This window comes from Gobio gobio (assembly GCF_949357685.1).
Source record: "Gobio gobio genome assembly, chromosome: 3".
Classification (NCBI taxonomy): domain Eukaryota; kingdom Metazoa; phylum Chordata; class Actinopteri; order Cypriniformes; family Gobionidae; genus Gobio; species Gobio gobio.
Window position 1 is genome coordinate 44879175 of NC_137099.1, and position 19106 is coordinate 44898280.

The 19106-nt window shown below is 36.7% G+C and overlaps 2 protein-coding genes across 3 annotated transcripts in view; one reads left to right on the forward strand and one right to left on the reverse strand.

Moving 5' to 3' along the window:
• Positions 1-1532: 1532 nt before the first annotated feature.
• LOC307123732 (prostaglandin D2 receptor 2) lies at positions 1533-10979 on the reverse strand. 2 transcript variants are annotated; one of them, XM_079812406.1, is made up of 5 exons: positions 10844-10979; positions 10484-10545; positions 8268-8304; positions 7422-7458; positions 1533-3474 (listed from the first exon to the last, which is right to left on the reverse strand). In XM_079812406.1, exon 5 carries the CDS (start codon positions 3470-3472, stop codon positions 2165-2167), a length of 1308 nt encoding a protein of 435 aa, XP_079668532.1. In that variant the 5' UTR covers positions 3473-3474; positions 7422-7458; positions 8268-8304; positions 10484-10545; positions 10844-10979; the 3' UTR covers positions 1533-2164. The 2 variants fall into 2 exon arrangements, with proteins under 2 accessions (XP_079668532.1, XP_079668531.1); XM_079812405.1 differs by lacking the exon at positions 10484-10545 and having other exon boundaries at positions 1539-3474.
• vwa11 (von Willebrand factor A domain containing 11) overlaps positions 6577-19106 on the forward strand; it is a 36702-nt gene continuing 24172 nt past the window's right edge. Inside the window, exons 1-4 of the mRNA XM_079812383.1 lie at positions 6577-6803; positions 17396-17469; positions 17674-17862; positions 17962-18240. Of these exons, the coding sequence (XP_079668509.1) occupies positions 17674-17862; positions 17962-18240 (468 nt within the window). The 5' untranslated portion in view covers positions 6577-6803; positions 17396-17469. The remainder of the gene's footprint in view (positions 6804-17395; positions 17470-17673; positions 17863-17961; positions 18241-19106) is intronic.

A 19106-nucleotide genomic window follows, 5' to 3' on the forward strand; every position in this document is an offset into this window, starting at 1 on the left:
TTGTCAACAAAATACAATTATTACATTTTTAAAATAAAATAATGGCATTTTTTAATCATTAAAATTATAAGCATTTTTGAGTTTGACTACAAACACATCGCTAAATACAGCTATACAGCATAGTTCAAAACATAATAATAATTGATAATATCTGAACATTAACTCTCAGTCATTATTCCCCCTTTTCTCATGGTTTCTCAAAAGAATTCATAAAAGTATAGAATATAATGGCATATTTCTAATAGGGGCTCATTGTAACGCAGTGTTACAACGCACCCCATCTGCGCAAATAGGATTTAAACCGTGGCTTGTGTCTTCTGATGGTTAGATCAGCATTAAAGAACGATCTCAACTGTTAAATAACAGATATAAGATTAAAATAATATCGGATTTGTCTTATTTTAAATAAACACAAAAAACAGAGATGAAAACTAAACTTAAGTAAGAAATTAACTTTTGCTATGGTTAAATAAATGTTCAGTAATATCTTCCAGAGATTTTTTAATTTTGGCGCTATTTTTTTCTCTAAATAATGTTGATATGGCAACTAGTAAATACACTAAGTTTCGTCATTCTGGCATGTGTGGAAAGGGTTAAAATATGCGTGTTACAACAAACCCCGCGTTAGGTTGTGCCCCGCGCTCCCCTACATGATGTTGTATTTTGCAATGCTCTATCAATTGAGGTACGCAAAACCCGAAATATCTTGCAAATAAAAGGAAACAAACCATTAAAATGAAAATGTTGTCTATAGGGGCACAACTTTAGTAAACGCTCCTATGGGTCGTATTTCATGTATTAAAATGAACGTGTCCTGTTGTCGAAAGGGGCTCAACTTTAGTAAACGCTCCTATGGGTCGTATTTCAGGGAAGTGACAAACGACCTATAAAGGCGTATTAGTTGGAGGACATGTTGCTTTATTGTGGAGCAATGTGGAATAGAATAGAGTGCGTTCGATAACGTCCACTATGGTTTCAGACACCACTACAAATGGCTTTCCCCTAAAATAATGCCCTATTTGAGTGTATAGGGGGCGATTTCGGATTCAGCTCATGTCTACATGCCTAAATGCATTGAGTTGCTGCCATGTGATTGGCTGATTAAATTTACAGTAACGAGCAGTTGAACAGGTTTACCTAATAAAGTTGGCCAGTGATATATATATAATAATAACAATAATAATAATAATTATATATATATATATATATATATATATATATATATATATATATATATATATATATATATATATATATATATATATATATATATATATATATATATATATATATATATATATATATATATATATTCTGTGGAATGCAATATGTATTATTTATAGCAGAAGGTCCATAATTTTATATACAATGATGACCACAGCCGTCAAGCAAGATTTTACATTTTTCATATGGCTTCACTAAAGCACTAAAAATGTGGCATAAAACACATTTTTTTGTATGATGCATTTATCACACTTCTCCCTCTTTTGACAGTTTGTCAGCCCTTTCACTGTATGGAAAAGAACAGCATAAACATTCTTCAAAACATTTTATTTTGTCTTACACAAAACATGACATAACAAAACAAAGAAAATCTGAAATTTTTGTTAATTGTTTTACTTGCTGATAATATAATTAATAATAATATTTTGTATAAAATTAGAAAAGATTGTGCTACAGGTAAAACTTTATCATAAGATTTTCGCTTTTGTTTTATTGTACAGTCGTCTAGTGCTTTCTAGTTAAAAAATGTGTTTCTAGTCGTTTTTTCCTTGATAAAAAAACAAGCTCATGCAACACAAAATGATGAGGAGAAGCATCTGATGAGAAGCTTCAAGACAAATATTCATATACAGTATATATATAAATATATAATGTATGTATGTGTCTGTGTGTATATGTATGTAGTTGGTAATCCGAGCAAATGTGAGAGAACACAGACAGGAATATGGGCCATGTTGTTTTTGTTTTTAGTTCATTTGTTTCACCAGTGGCAAGGACTCTCTTTAATATTCTCAAAATCACAACAACCTCCGAGATAATCCAACATGACTAATGCTTAAATCAAACCCAGTGGAGGACAGACACAGAAAAAGATAAAGGCTTATAAGGCCATCCCATGATTGTGACCTCTAGTTGGTAGACCGTAGTTCACTCAGAAACATCAGTCGTCAGTACCAGGTAAGGTTTTTCCACAAGATAAAGTTACATTTTGTTCTCTCTCTATTTCATTTGTGGGACGGCTTTTAAAGCCGAAGAGGTTGATGGAGCCCTGGGAGTCACGCTGGATGCGGGGAACTCTGGGAGTGGTTGGAGAGCTGAGGAAAGTGGGAGACGATAGATCTTTTTTCCTCATCATTCCAGTAACCAGAACTAATGGCCCACCTTCCTCGACCAGCCCCTCAAAAAGCGCCCCTAGACTTTGGCGGATTCGAGTGCAGAAGTTTGGACAGCTAAAAGTGTAGATAATCGGATTCAACACAGAGTTCAGGAAAGTGAACGTCGTTGCGACAGGTAAGGACACCTCCACCAGATCCACAAACTCTATCTTGTACTGAGCCGTCACCTCCAGCAAGCAGAAAACGTGGTAGGGCAGCCAGCAGAGAATAAAGGTTGCGATCACCGAGACAACCATTTTCGTGAAACCTTGCGAGAGTAAAGCGCCTTTTTGTCCGCTTGGCGAAGACAGGCTGCGGAAGAATTTCATGGATCTCTGTTTGTCATTGCTCGCACCCTGCCGTCTACTCTCGAGCCTCTTCCTGCGAGCCTGCAGCTCTAAAACAAAGGAAGCATAACTGACGGCAATGACCACCAGCGGCACGACAAACGCCAGCAACACTTTGGACACTGCCGTCGCTGCCTGACGCACTTTGCAGTTCGTAAGCAGCGTGCTCTGGGAGGAATAAAGTGCAAAATCATGATAGCAAAGTTTGCGGCCGTCCTTCTTATCCACAACGGAGCGGAACATGAAATACGGAAACGCGTTAAATGCCGCCCACGCCCATCCTAGGCCGCAGATTTTCCATGCTGCCGACACAGTCCGATGATTCTGAGTCCACACCGGCTTAGTCACCAGCAAACAACGGTCCAGCGATATCACAGCCAGTAGGAAGGCAGAAACAAACATGTTGAGGTAAAAGATGGAGGCCTGGACCGCACACAATGGGCCGCCCAACTCCCAGCTGTGGCCCATCAGTAGGTAATAAGTGAAAAGCGGCAAGGTTAGTGTGGTTAGGAAGTCCGACAGCGCCAGATTGAGAACCCATACTGCCGCAACTGTCTTGTTACGAAGTCGGCAACCAAGCACCCACAGCACCAGTCCGTTTTCCAGGATGCCCAGAGCGGATACCACACCATGCACACCTACCACTGCCAGGTTCACTCGAGCGTCCTTGTTCCAGGTGTGGGAGATCATTGTCTGCAGAAGGGGACAGTGGCTGAGGGAGGAATTAGGAGGTAATGAGGAAGTCATTCCTGTCAAAAATAGAGAAAAAATATTCATGTATTATATCACAGCCATCTGAAATGAAGCACAAATATCAACAAATCAAACCTCTATTATGTGTTTGAAATGTGTTTTTTTGTTCTTTCTTAAAGTTTAACATCTGTAGGATCACATCAAGAACGTTCACTATAAAGATAACTATATTACACTGTAAACCCTAATGCTCAAAATAATGAATTGCTTTGAGTAGAACCAACTCAAATTAAACAAATTGGTTCAAACAAATGAACTTTTATGAGTATTTAGAACTTTCTTTTTCTTTTGAGTTCTCAAAACGTACACATTTTAAGTAATCTGAATTGTTTAATTGTTTTGAGTTTTACAAACTTGTTTCTTTTCATTTAGACTGTGCTGGGATTTCTATTTCCCAGCATGCTTTGCCATGACACTCAAAAGGGACAGTAAATCAACCCTCTACAATGCAAGTAAAACACTCGCATATGCGAGTAAATCGTCACTCTGGGCGATTAAATAATATCTATCATTAGCCATTGGCTAATAAATTCTCAGATTTTACTCGCCAGTGTGTGTTTGATGCTAAGAATAAGTTTAGCATAAATATATTTTTACTCGCTGAACACTCGCTTGAGAGAGTTTCGCTCTTGTCAAGTGATCTATACGATTTCAAATCAGCTCATCTGACGTACCGTAAACTCTAGTGTGAAGAACTCCGTCGCTTTGCTGAACGCGTTTCTCACACACAGAGAGAGAGAGAGAGAGAGAGAGAGAGAGAGAGAGAGAGCGCACGAGAGTCTTACATACCACGCAAAATCGACACGCTACATGTTAACTATATTTTTTGTTGTATTTTCCTGTCAAAATAACGGAGTTAATTTGGAATTATTCAGCTTTTAAGAACAAGCAGAAGATATGCTGTTTTTTTCCGGTAGTGGGTGGAACTAATGCGCAAACGGCAATCTCATTGGCTGGCGCTCATCTTTTCCAGTCCCTGTTTTGATTTCAGCAAATCAGTTTGAGCAAATGCTGTCAACGTGATTAATATTCATGAACCCAGCAGCTCATCAATCCTTAGTGCGTTGTATATTGTTATTAGTAGTAGAATTAGTATTATTTTTATTTTTTTTAATAATATAATATAATTACTATTTTCTATTTTTTAACAGAATCACCAACAATATCTTAAGCACCACCACCAGTCCAAAGTTTAGTTAAATTACAAATATGCATTCATGGTTACCAACAGTTTTAGTTCTAATTACTGAAGTTCTATCATTAAATAGTGCTTGATTATTATACTATCATAACATAGTCTAATGCTTGATTGACTGATGTTAAGCATGTACGTTCAGATATTTGAAAAGCTGTGCAATTTTACAAAGATATTGATAAATTTGGTAGAATTTATATATATATATATAATAATATATATATTATATATATATATATATATAAGTATAATATAATATAAAAAAATATATCAGTCTGGCGACTAAACAAAAAAATGTACTAGCCAATGGCGATTCTACTAAGGTGTGCGTAGAGGGTTGTAAATGCTAAAATTGTGTTATATTATGTTTTTTTTGTGTTCAAGATTAATGTTAGGTGGGAGATTTAGTAGTGTTTAATGTTTTACCATCATGGTGACGAGTGGAGCATGAGCTTAGTTCGAGAACAGGTATGTTTAATGTATTATATTGCTTTCCTCATTCAACAAGTGCAATGTTATGCTAATGCTACCATGGCATTGTGTAACCAATTAGCAAGGTGGCATTTGTTGTATTGGCTAGTTAAAGCTAGTAAAATTTCCACTACTACAAATATGAGATTACATGATATTTTAAAGTTAAATGTATGAATTAGCTTACTCAAATATTTCAAGTTCAGAGCAATTCAAATGTATGATTTCAAAATAAAAATCTGCAAGTTCTGCTTACTTAAACTTTAAATTTCTTAACAAAAAAAATTGAGGCAAACATAAATGATGTAGTCTCAACACAAATGGTTTAGGTTAACTTAACATTTTACACATTTCATTTTATATAGCGTAATAAAATTGAGTGCAAATGGCAATTAAGTAAAAAAAACTTCAGATTTGTGTTGTTTCAGCTTATTTTATTTAAATAAACTGAGCAAACAGCTAAAATAATTTTTTGAGTGTATCTTTATCCTTTATAGTTGTCTTTGGTGTGAACGGGCCATAAAGGAGTAGTTCACTTCAAAATGAAAATCCCCCCATCTCATCCAAGATGCTCATGTCTTTCTTTCTTCATTAGAAAATTTTTTTTTTTTTTTTTGAGGAAAACATTCCAGGATTTTTCTCTATATAATGTATTTCAATGGCAACCAACGGGTTTAAGTTCCAAATCAATGCAGTTTCAAGGGGATTCGAAGGGTTTCAAAGGGCTCTGCACGATCCCAGCCAAGGAATAGGGTCTTATCAGCGAAACCATCATTCATTTTCTAAAACAAATAAACATTTATATACCTTTTAACCTCAAATGCTCGACTTCTGTGTTGTTATTCTTCACGATGTATGACGTCATCACGTCGGAAAGGTCACGTCTGTGACGTAGGTGGAAGTACCATCCCAGTGTTAAAACGAATGTACAAAGACTAAATCAAACGCCCTTTACAAATATAAAGGTAAAACAATGATGTCGGACTATTTTAAAGTTGGAGGAGAACATGAGATGGGAGTTTTTCAGCACTTCCACGTACGTCATAGCCGTGACCTTTCCGACGTGATGACATCATATGTCGTGAAGAAGAACAACATGAAGTTGCGGTTAAAAAGTATATAAATGTTGATGTAAAAAATACAGTAAAACAGTAATACTGTGACATACTGTTGCAATTTAAAATACCTGCTCTATTTTAATATATTTGAAAATGTAATCTATTCCTGTTATGGCAAAGCTAAATTTTCAGCATCATTACTCCAGTCTTCAGTGTCACATGATCCTTCAGAAATCATTATAATGTGTAATTTTGTGCAACAACAAAAAAAAAAAAACAGTTCATGTGACAGTGACAATATTAAGTTACCTAAGTCGATCTAAAAAAAGAGTTACTTATACTTACATAACATTTCCCAACAATTTCAAAAAAGAGGAAGGAAGAAGTAGAGAATGTGAAAACAAGCAAATAGGAAGCTATGGTGAATAATGATAATCAGATGAGCTTTGAAGTTAAGCAAACCCTGTCTACTTAACTGCATTTACAGTAATACTCTAATGAACTGTCTTAGTCTCTTAACTGGGTTAGTCCTGTCTGTGAGGTTTCTGATGTCGCTATTCTGACTACTCAACACTTACATCCAAGACCTCGCTACAATAAGGTATGTCGAAATTTTGTCTCGGTTTAAGCATGTGCGTGGATGATTGCAAGCGCTTTGAGTCACAGCATTTATTATTGTCTGCATTTGGTTTTATTTCTGAGTCAAAAAGCAGCAGGCAGACCAATCCAAAATGTTTATCAACAAATTCTCACATTCTCTTGCTTATTTAAAACACATATATTTTGCATTAGTTTACAGTGTCTAAAAAAACATTACATTACAAGTGCTTTCATAACGATGCATGCCATAATGTTGAAATTCGAGATTCATTGGTATTATTGTTTTAAACAAGAACTCAAGAATCGTATTTCACACTTGCGTAATAATGGATGTTTTAGAAGAAATGATGACTGCGCAATGACATTCGCTCAACCTCATTTGGTTGTCAGTTATTATTACTCAGGAAAATCTTGGTGTTGTTGATGTAAGCCTAATACGGGACTGATAATGGACTTGAAAAAATGCCATGATGAAACACTTGAGCATATCACTACCTGCCCTCTCCAACAACATTTAGTTACTTAGAAAATTTGACCAGGGTTTTGGGAAAAGCAAAGAATGTTGTGGAAAAAAAGAAGAAAATTAATTAAATTACATTGTAGCAATGCAGGTACTCACCTATAAGACTTAAGGATTGGTCCTCAAGAGAAACTGCCTGAAAGACAAAAAAAATCAGTAATTGTGTAGATTAATTATTCTGTGTAATCATATTTTAGCAAACATGGTAGTCTGCTCCCACACAGTAAAATGCTATATGAATATGCTATATATATATTGTATTAAGTGAAATAAATGCTTAGTTAGTATCTCACTTAAAGTTCTAGTAACTAAAAAAGAACTGTAGTATCAACATCAATTTATGAAATCATCTTATGTGATGTTCTCTCAGTTTTTTCAGTTGTATTGACAATTCAACATTCAAAATGACTTTGGAAATAAAAGAGAAAGATAACTGCAGAAGTGGAGTAAATGAGAAAAGTCTATTAAGAATTACCCCTTTTTTTGCTTGACAAAAAGGCACTCAAACCAATCAATTAATCTTAACTTGGGTTTTCTGAGTAAACAATTAATAGTATGTGAATCGTACAGATTACTAGATTTTTACAATTGAGTTAAGACATTAAGTAAAGTCAACTAAAAAGTGTTAGTTAGAATCACTGTTGGATGACTGTGCAATGACATTCACTCAACCTGCATCATCCATTTATAAAAGGGTTGTCAGTTATTATTACTCAGGAAAATCTTGGTGTTGATGATGTAAGCCTACTACAGGACTGATAATGGACTTGAAAAAAATGCCATGATGACACACTTGAGCATGTCACTACCTGCCCTCTCCAACAACATTTAGTTACTTAGAAAATTTGACAAGGGTTTTGGGAAAAGCAAAGTATGTTGTGGAAAAAAAAGAAGAGTGAGCTATCAGGTTCATTTAAATTACAATGTAGCAATGCAGGTACTCACCTATGAGACTTAAGGATTGGTCCTCAAGAGAAACTGCCTGAAAGACAAAAAAATTCAGTGATTGTGTAGATTAATTATTCTGTGTAATCAAGGATGGGCAGTATTTCAGATACATGAATTTAAAATACGTATTTGAAAATGATACAAAATACTATTTCTATTATATAAATACTATTGTGAAAATCAAATGTCATTTGTATTTAAATACATTTAAGATGAGTATTTTTGTACTTTCAAAATACTTTGAGCCAGTCAACCTCTTTATCAGGGTGCTGTTTTCATGCATCAACTAGTTCAGACCAGACACGCCCCTCCCCCAACCCCAATATTCATACACAACCTTTCTGGAATAAGGATGTCATGGTCAATCCTACTTGTTGATTAAAGTAGCTTGTCAAATGTGTTTGAAGTATTAACGTTACTGCATGTTAGGGATGGGTGATATATGACAATACACATCGTAGATTCGTAGCAATGATATAAATTGTGAATTGATGGAACTTTTTCTAAATCGTTTACATAGGCCTATGTAAGCAAATATATCTGTGCAGCTTTTAGTGGGCAGGAATAATTGGAATGTTGGAGTTGAAAAAGAAGCAAGGGACGAATGAGTTATTGGGTGTGATGTGATTTGTGTTATTATAACTGCCGCAAAAGGAAAAATTCAAATTCACGCACGTTGGCAGGCAGTTTTTTTGCGCAAGCGCTCCGAGACGGAGTGGAGCGCTGACAAATAGGCCTACACTTTTGACTTAAAGGCCTTTTTAACGCGGCAAGCAGTGGAATCAGCACACAGTTGCCGCTTTCTCTTTAGCTTTGTGCAGTTGAAGCCACTTGTTGCCAACAAATTTTCAGGGGAAGTTGCTAAAGGCAGATCGAGTTGTTGCTAAAAGTCGCTAAATGACGTTGTGACGTCATTGTGCTATGACGTCATTATGTAATCGCAAGGCAAAACTACGCCATTATGTAACGCGTAGATATGATTTGAAATGCTAATTTAGATTTGTTTGTAAAATAAATTAAAGCAATGTGTTAGTTAGTATGTACGGAGCCCCACACATGATGGGCAAGGTAAAAAAAGTTAATTGAGCGCAAAAATTACTAATTTGTTCCCTCGATTTGCTAAACCGTCCACACAATTTACTCATTTGTTCCCTCGATTTATAAATCATGTGCACTATTTAGCCTACTAGTTTTTTCCTGCATGTCATATCCCGGGCTCCGTAAATATGCTACCTAAATGATCTTCCGGTTTTTACAGTGATTTCCACATTTCCACAGCGATCTTAAGGAATTATGAATGAACAGCTCGGCCTATTGAGCTAGCTTGTATGTGTGTTGTTTGGATTAGAGTCACTTTCCAGAAGTTGCTAAAAGTTGCCAAACAAATTTTTTAAAAATTGCTAAATTTGTTGCTAGGTGTGTTTAGAAAAAAAAGTTGCTAAGGTAGTCTGAAAAGTTGTTAAATCTAGCGACAAAATTGCTAAGTTGGCAACATTGGTTGAAGCCTTGTTTATATTTCGCAATTCGCATGGCTCTACGCCGCGAAGCTGCTTACTGCGTGCACAGTAATCATATTTTATCAAACACAGTCGTCTGCTTCCACACTGTAAAATGCTATATGAATATGCTATATATATCATATTAAGTGAAATATGAATAGTATGTTGTACTGACAAATGTTTAGTTAGTATAGCTCACTTACAGTTCTAGTAACTAAAAAAGAACTGTAGTAGCCTATCAACATCAATTTATGAAATCATCTTATGTGATGTTCTCTCAGTTTTTTCAGTTGTATTGACAATTCAACATTCAAAATGACTTTGGGAATAAAACTAGAGAAAGATAACTGCAGAAGTGGAGTAAATGAGTGAAACGTCTATTAAGAATTACCCCTTTTTTGCTTGACAAAATGGCACTCAAACCATAATCAATCAATCTTATCTTGGGTTTTCTGAGTAAACAATGAATAGTATGTGAATCATACAGATTTTTACAATTAAGTTAAGAAAGCCAACTAAAAAGTGTTAGATAGAATCACTGTTGGATTTTACAGTAGGCTTCTATTTTTATTATAAACATTTATAAAACAGTTCATAAACAGTTCTATTGAGTGTTCTATTGAGTTTTCCCGCCACTCATCTGTTTCCATGAACACCAATCTTTACCACAGCTGTTCGTCATTTAGTTCATCACCATGTATTTAAGTTCCTCACCTTCACTCACACTGCGTTTGTCCGGTCTCGAATGTGTGTAAGTTGTGTCAGTTCTGAACCGTCTGTTTAAAAAAAAAAAAAAAAGACCCCAAACCTTTGAACTGTAGTGTATGTAAAAACACTTTTATACAGAGAAAGAGCTCATTTTGAATCAGTTATATTCGGTGTGTCATTATTTTTTCTCAAGAAGATTCCTTTTTTTTTTTTTAAGAAAAAAATAAATGCAAGACGTAATCTTAAACAAGTTTTTCAGGTTGATATGCTGATTTTTCTTCTGCCACTATTGTCTAGAGTCGCTCTGCTCACATTTAAAGCAGCATCTGAGTAAACCTGGAAGGGCTAAAATGAAACATAGCCTACCTTTTGTGAAGTTTGTTTACTGTGCTTCCACAGAGTTTTTTCTCCAGATGATCTTTAGCTGTCCATTACTTTCATCAGTGAACTCTTCTTTACCTCTGCCTGTGTCATTCCTGTGTCTAGTACATTATTTTGCACTGGAGGTGTGTCAAAGAAGGAAGGAGTAGTTGTTAGTGGAATCATTCTGTCACATGGCAGTTTTGCTGTTCATAATTATTGTTTTCCTTCTGCATACAGACGACAGCTGTTCAGAATGTGTGTGTGCGCTTTAAATGTATGAACAGTGGATATGGATATTACAGTAAGACGTTTTGAAGCTCCAGCCAGGGCTGCGTTTCCCAAAAGCATCGTAATCTAAGTAGCCTATACTTGGAAACTCTTCGTAGAACTACGAGTGCTTTGGAGTAATTGTAAATCCCTAAGTGGATCGTAGGAGACAGAGCTACGAGGTCGCCTGCAGGACAACTGGCGAATTGCACCTAAACTTTACTCCTGTCCATTGTGACTACAGTTTTTCTAGATTGTTTACACACATTTTCTGAAAGCATGCCTTATACTCTCAGAAATCCACACACAAAAAAAAAAAAACACACACAATGGGCAAAACCCCTCAGTTCTCCTGCGAAATGAAACTTTACATTCAAAACAATGTAATTACTTCTCAAAAAGGTATTTTGTTTTCAAATAACACAAACCATCATATGAATAGACATTTATAAGAACCAGTTGAACACTGATGTGCTCAATGTAAAACACTATGATGAATAGAAAAAACTTCTTCTCCATTCGTCACAATGACTTAGGTCTTTTTTTGGTTCAGTGTTACACTTACTACATACAAAAGTGGGTTGTAAAATATTAGCAAAATGTTGTGCACAGCGTCAGTCCATAAAGTCATGGATGAGCGAGTTTGTTGTGGAGGAACTTGACTGGCCTGCACAGAGTCCTGACCTCAACCCGATAGAACACCTTTGGGATGAGTTAGAGCGGAGACTGCGAGTCAGGCCTTCTCGTCCAACATCAGCGCCTGACCTCACAAATGCACTTCTATAAGAATGGTCAAAAATTCCCCTAAACACACTCCTAAACCTTGTGGAAAGCCTTCCCAGAAGAGTTGAAGCTGTTATAGCTGCAAAGGGTGGGGCAACTCCATATTAAACCCTACGGATTAAGAATGGGATGTCATTAAAGTTCATGTGCATGTAAAGGTATGCGTCCCAAAACTTTTGGCAATATAGTGTATATGTAATAAGCAAAGTATTTATCATAATGTACTTTAAATAGCATTACAAGTAATGTTAGAAAGATATCAGCTCTGCTGTTGTTCATAAAAACCAGTAGTGATGTACATTGAGGATGTCGCCGGAAATCGAGTCATCAGTGTCCCAAAGTGTAGTGAGCCTTTATTGTCCTTACCAGTGCCAGAATTCGTGAATATACTGATTCACGAGCTAGGGAGCTAATTGAGATGCACCCCTAGTTTCCTAGATGTGTGTCAGTTTGTTCCCTTAGTAACTGATTACGTTCACATGTTCTTCATTTAGTTACTGTACCTCATTATCTCTTCTTGTGTATGTAAGCCCTTAGTTCTCTTCAGTGTTTTATCTTGCATTAATGTTGCATGTTCAGTTAGTGTGCCCTTCTCAGATCATAAATCAGTGTTTTTTAATCTGTGTATTGCAAAGACTTTAATGAGGCCTCGGAAAAGAAGGTGGGCTAGAAAAATAACTACAGCAATGAGTGCTGAGTTTGCGGAGCTCTATGATAGAAAGTATACAACCACATGCTCTGAAACTGCATTCTTCTCTCTAAGTGTTGATGAACATCTCTTGCAATTCAAATCTGTTTGTTCGGAAATTCTTGATGTGATTGCTCCGCTCACAGTTAAACATACTAGTCATACCTCTTCGCCTTGGGTAAATAATGACATTCGCACACTGAGACGACTGTCTAGGCAGGCAGAGAGGAGATGGAGAAAATCCAAAATTCATGTACATTATGACTTGTTCAGAGAATCTTTGGTTACATTTCAGAAGGTTTCAAAAGCCAAGCATAAATTTTATTCTGAGACTATTTTAAAGAACGCTAATAATTCCAAAGTGTTATTTGATACAATCAATGCGGCCATAAATCCGATCCAAAATTTGCAGCTGGACTCCCTAACTATTACCTGTGAAGAGTTTCAAAAAAATTTCAAAGAGAAGATTGAGAACCTCCGTGCTCATATACCACAGGTAGGGGCTGATGTGCATGCTCCGTCACCATGGACTTCCCCTAGGGAGTGGAGCGACTTTTATCCTATGACTCGTTCTGCTCTAGCTGATACTATTGCACATTTAAAACCTTCCTCTTCGAAAGATGACATCATGCCACCACGGCTCTTTAAGCAGATTATGGATACCGTGGATATCAATATCTTGAACTTAATCAACAAATGCCTTAGCCAGGGCATCTGTCCAACTGATTTCAAACATGCTGTTGTGACTCCTTTATTAAAACGGCCAAACCTCCCTATGGACGACCCAAATAATTTTAGGCCGATTTCAAATCTGCCATTCTTAGCTAAGGTGCTAGAAAGAGTTGTTTTTAAGCAACTTCAAGACCACCTGTGGTCGAATTCCATAACGGAGGTGTTTCAATCTGGCTTTAAATCAAGGCATAGCACTGAGACAGTGCTGGTGAAGGTGCTAAATGATGTTTTTTTGACTCTGGACAAAGGGGAAAACTCTGTGTTGATGATTCTTGATCTCAGTGCTGCGTTTGATGGTGGACCATAACATTTTACTGCAGCGTCTGGAATCTTGGGTTGGCTTAAAGGGAAATGTCTTGAAGTGGTTTAGATCGTATCTTGCTGATAGATCTGTTTCTGTGTGTGTAAAAGATTGCATGTCCGGGAGGTCTCTGTTATTGTGTGGGGTTCCACAGGGTTCGATTTTGGCTCCTATTTTGTTCTCTTTATATATGATACCTCTTGGTTCTATCTTTCGGAAGCACAACATGTCTTTTCACTGCTACGCGGATGACGTACAGCTTTATTTTTCGGTAAAACAGTCAACCTGTAATACTTTTGATAACCTAATAGCTTGTATTCAGGAGGTGAAAGACTGGCTGGCAGCTAATTTCTTAAAACTAAATGCGGATAAAACCGAGGTTATAGTTTTCGGCCCAAACTCACACTTAGTGTCCGAGTGACTAAAAGATACCACCCTGTCAGTTGCAATCTCTGACAAAGTTAAAAGCCTTGGTTTTATCTTGGATTCTGATCTAAAAATGGATAAACAAATAAATTCTGTGGTCAGATCTAGTTTTTTTCATTTAAAGCTCTTGGCCAAAACCAAACCTTTTTTATCCTCAACGAATTTTGAGAGAGCTATTTCCACGGTCGTCTTTTCTAGAATGGATTATTGTAATTCACTGTATGCTGGGATTGACAAAAAAGCTCTGGCACGCTTGCAAAACATTCAAAATGCTGCAGCCAGATTAATTAAGTCAGCCAAGAAAATGGAACATGTTACACCGTTATTGAGATCCCTAAATTGGCTACCAGTCAAGTATAGAGTACATTACAAGATCATTGTTCTGGTTTTTAAAGCACTGCATAATTTGGCCCCCCCATACCTTGCTGAGTTGTTGTCAGTTTACATCCCGTCCAGGTCATTGAGATCGGAAAATCAAAATCTGCTTGTGACTATACGAACATATCTGAAACGTAAAGGTGACAGAGCATTTTCGCGAGTTGGTCCTAAATTGTGGAATGACCTCCCGCACTCTGTCAGATCAGCAAAGTCGTTGGCTGTGTTTAAGTCACTAGTGAAAACCCACTTATTAGCTGTAGCATGGGGGTCAGTTTGAAGTGTCCTGGCCCGCTATGTGAAAGTGATCCAGTATATTGTTGTCTCCTGTCTAAATGGTCTGCTTGTATTGTTTGTTTTGTTTGTCTGTTTGTATGTATGTAAGTTTTATTGAAGTGTTTTAATCGATTGTCTGTGAAGCACCTTGGGCAACATCTGTTGTATTATGTGTGCTATATAAATAAATGAAAAAAAAAAAAAAAAAAAAAGTGTTTATTTCTGTTCCTGTTTTCTCCTGGGTGTCAGTTAATTAAATAATATATGGACCCACTTTATATTAGTTGGCCTTAACTACTATGTAACATTTAAATTAATAATTTGATACAATGCACTTATTGTTAACAAACATGTTTCTACATTGTACTTACATTTAAAAAAGTACCTGCATGTAATTACATCTGTAACTAATGTCTGTATTACATTTATAATTACAGTGTTGGCCCTTCCCTTACACCCTTAAACTTATACCACCACACCTGTCCATAACTTTACATGTCACCACTTCAATATCAGCAAAAGTTTTTTGCAATACAATATTATTTTTTTGATGAAAGTACATAGTAATTAAGGCCACCTAATATAAAGTGGGACCGAATATATATTTTTAATTGTCTGTCATACACTCTAAAAAAAAAAAAGATTCTATATGGCACCAAAAATGGTTTTTGGCTCGTAATCATAGGGGAACCTTTTTAAGTGCTATATAGCACCAATTTTGGTGCTTCAGTGGTTCTTCAGCAGTTCTTCAGAGGTTCTTTCACCGATTCTTTGACTAAGGTGCTATATAGCACCGCTAACTAAGGTGCTATATAGCACCGCTACCATATACAGAACATGTTAAGATATGGTGCTATATAGCACCAAAAGTGGTTCCTCTATGATTACGATGAAGAACCATTTTTGGTGCGATATAGAACCTTTTTTTTTTTAGAGTGTAAGACCAGCAAAGCATGACAGTCAAATTTACTGGCATATTATGATTGAATAATGACCGTCTTGTGAGATACGGGTGTGGATCAAAAACCATGTGATCCATCGTTTGAAAAAGAAATGGTTCAGATTTTTTGACAACCTAAATTGCACTTTAAGATTTTGTTTTTAAAATTCCTCAGTCGATATTCAGTTATGTAAGTAACTGCGAGTATGAAGTGCATCCACAAAATATTTAAGGATATTAGTGTGTTTATCTCTTACTGACACCTAAAAAAAATGCCACTTTGGAAATGAGCTAGTCATGATTTATTTGTGCCATGACTGAAATTATTGTCAAGTATAGTTTGTGTAAAACTTTTTTTTAAATCCTATATCCCTATATCTTATATCCCGGACAAGCCCCCAATTTATGTTACGGCCCCGGTCTAGGTCAGGACCGCAACATAAATGACACAACACAAAATGGCTGTTCAAGTACTCATTTTATTTTCTCAGTTTCTTAGATCTTTCTGATCAGTTCTTTTGTGCGGCAGCCAGAACACCAACCAAAAACAAAATAAGTAAACAAAAGAACTTAAGCAAATGATCAGGGGTGAGCAAATGCCAAAATAATAAACAAACAACACTCTAACTTCCCATTAATAAACTAACTTCCCTGTGCATCAAAATAAAGAAACCAAAATACAACAACATAACCTACCTCCCTATCTATCCAACAAAACAGGAGAAAAGGGTGGTGGCCAAGTGGCCTACAAAAATAAATAAGGCACTCACCCCCTACCGCTTCACACGTGATTTACAAACAGGTTCATGGGATATGGACGTTCAGGACATAAAGCTCTCACAATGGTTAACAGCACTCTGTAACTTACTTTAACACCATTTTTACTAAAGCTGAACACCAAGGCTAACACATGAGCAATAAGGATCAAGGAGAGAGACACACAGCAGCGATCATGACAAGTAACAAAGAGAGTGCAAACAGGTAAAAGGCGAGAGCAAAAAAGTGAGAGCGCCCTCCAGGGAGACTTGGAGGAATTTATAGTCCAGGCCTCATCTCTGGTCCAACCATCGACGGTCACTCGTTAAGCCTTGGGCCAATCCTGTCAGAGAGGACACACAGGAACATACACAGCATACAATACGTCATAGACGTAACATGAGGGAAAATGTACTTGGTAAACCTTTAAATAAAGTAAGTGAATAATGCAAGAATAAACATTAATGAGAGTATTAATTAGTTAGTCACAATAATTTATTACATAATCAACATATATTGAACCTGTAATGCCACATGGTCAATAATTGACTGACCAATTCCCGAAGTTTCTGGGACCTCATTGTGCGGGGACAGGTGTGGTCCTATTGTGAAATGTGAATATGCTTTTCAAAGGTTATGATGTACTGGAAAACTCTTTACTGGAAAAGTCATAAAGAAAATTAAAATTATGCAATGTAGAAGTTTTATGTGAATAGTCAATTGTTTTATGGGTTGTAGCCTCACTCAACAGTAAGCGTCCGGTTAGTATTATTACTGCTATAGTTGTTTCAAAACAATTATGGATGTTAATTCACATTTAATTGAGGGCTATTATAGGTATGATTACTACTGTTTGTGTGTGATTAAATATTTTAAAGGCAGCCATGTCTTAATAATATAATTATTGGTCCATCATGGTTTATCCTCCATCCTGGTTAATCATTTGCTGAGGATTGATTGCATGACAACTTCTGTACAGAGATAAGACATGATGTATATATATGCCATCAGAGCCTAACAAGGATCCATAATCAAGGGGACAAAGAGGAGGAACAGACAGATTGAAGGTACTTTGAATACAGAAGGTAAGACGGTCTATTATATACATTCTATATTCTATTCTATTCTATATAATGGATACATTGTATTATATATGAATTCCTTCTTTTCCTCCTTAATTTGTCTACTGGTTTAGTTAGTTTATTTTTTCCTTATGATAAAAAAGTTTTTTTTTTTTCGTGCACAGACGAGCATTACTAAATTACGACATTTTATTTTTCTTGACTCAGATGATCATGAAGTCATCAGTGCCAGTCGTTGCCCTGATCGCGCTGGTAGTGTCCAGGGTGCAGGCATTTGTGTCAGTTGGGGGTAGCGGAAACACCCATGTGACCATTACTGGTTCTGCTGTGATGGCAAAGGTCCACGAGGTCTGTGAAGCAGTGGCTAAATCAGAAGGAAGAGAATTCAATCCAACGGTGAGTGTGTGTACAGTATTTGGTCATTCTTCTGAACACAAACAATAGTTTTTGAGAAATGTAATCATGTAATACCTTCATTTTCCCTCTTTAACACAGGGCTCATCACCTGAAGAGCTGCTGCGTGCGTGTCTGGGCACGGCCACAGGTGAGGTTTCGGGAGCCAAGTTCCGTACGGCACTGAATCAGATCTACATGCAGAATGGATTTGTGGACCGTGATTTCATGGCCAGCGCACCACACCACTTCAATAATGAGGCCTTCACAGAGGGGCGCAACCTTATCATTCAGGGAACTGCAGCCATAAAAGCCAATGTCCGCACTGACAACCTTCAATCTGCCAGAGAAACTCTGGGGAGGGTGTGTCACACACTGCAGGTGGGTGAGAGGGAGATACAGCCAGTGACCATGATACAAAATTGTGCAAGAACATGGTTTTACTCATTAACTCATAAATCAGTTTGTTACAGTTTTTTCCAACTGCTTACACACGTTGTCAAAACCATTTCAAAACTGCACACACAAAATTCTAAATGCCTCACATCTCCTTCAAAATGTAACACTGCATTCAAAATGCCATAAACGCATGTCAGAATGAAGCGTTTGCATCAAATGGCAAACACTTCTTTCATAATAATACATTTACTTTAGTTTGGATATACCATGTAAACACTGTTCTTCTAAATCTAAAGCTCTTTGGTCTTTCATAGGCTTATATCTAAATTTAAATACAATGTTCTACAGTGAAAGTAATCTGCTGATAGGGGTTACAAGTACACTCTAAACCCCAATGCAATGTAGAAACAGAACATATTTATAAGGTCAAACATTACTGTTGTATACAGTAGCATACAACAAAACCATAAACATATGTAAACCAAAAGTATTTTCTTTAGAATACAGTAAAGAACACAATTGTGTGTGTGTGTGTTCGGTCCCGGAGGGATCACATGATCAACAAGTGTTGCCCTAAACTCAACAGAGATGGCTCTCTTTCCTTCTCCTCTTTGCCCTTGTCCTCTTCCTCCAACTCCTCCTCTTCCAACTCTTCATCTTTGAATTTTTCCTCGTTGTTGTCCCCTGCCTCTCCCTCCTACTCCTCTTGCTCGTAATCTGACCGTTGACCTATTTATAGGCCTATACTACAGTAAAGCAGTGATTGGTTAATGATAAATTAAGCAATTAGTGTTTGCACATGTGAGGAGTGTGTGTGACCTGGGGCACGTTCAAAGCTCAAACCGGTG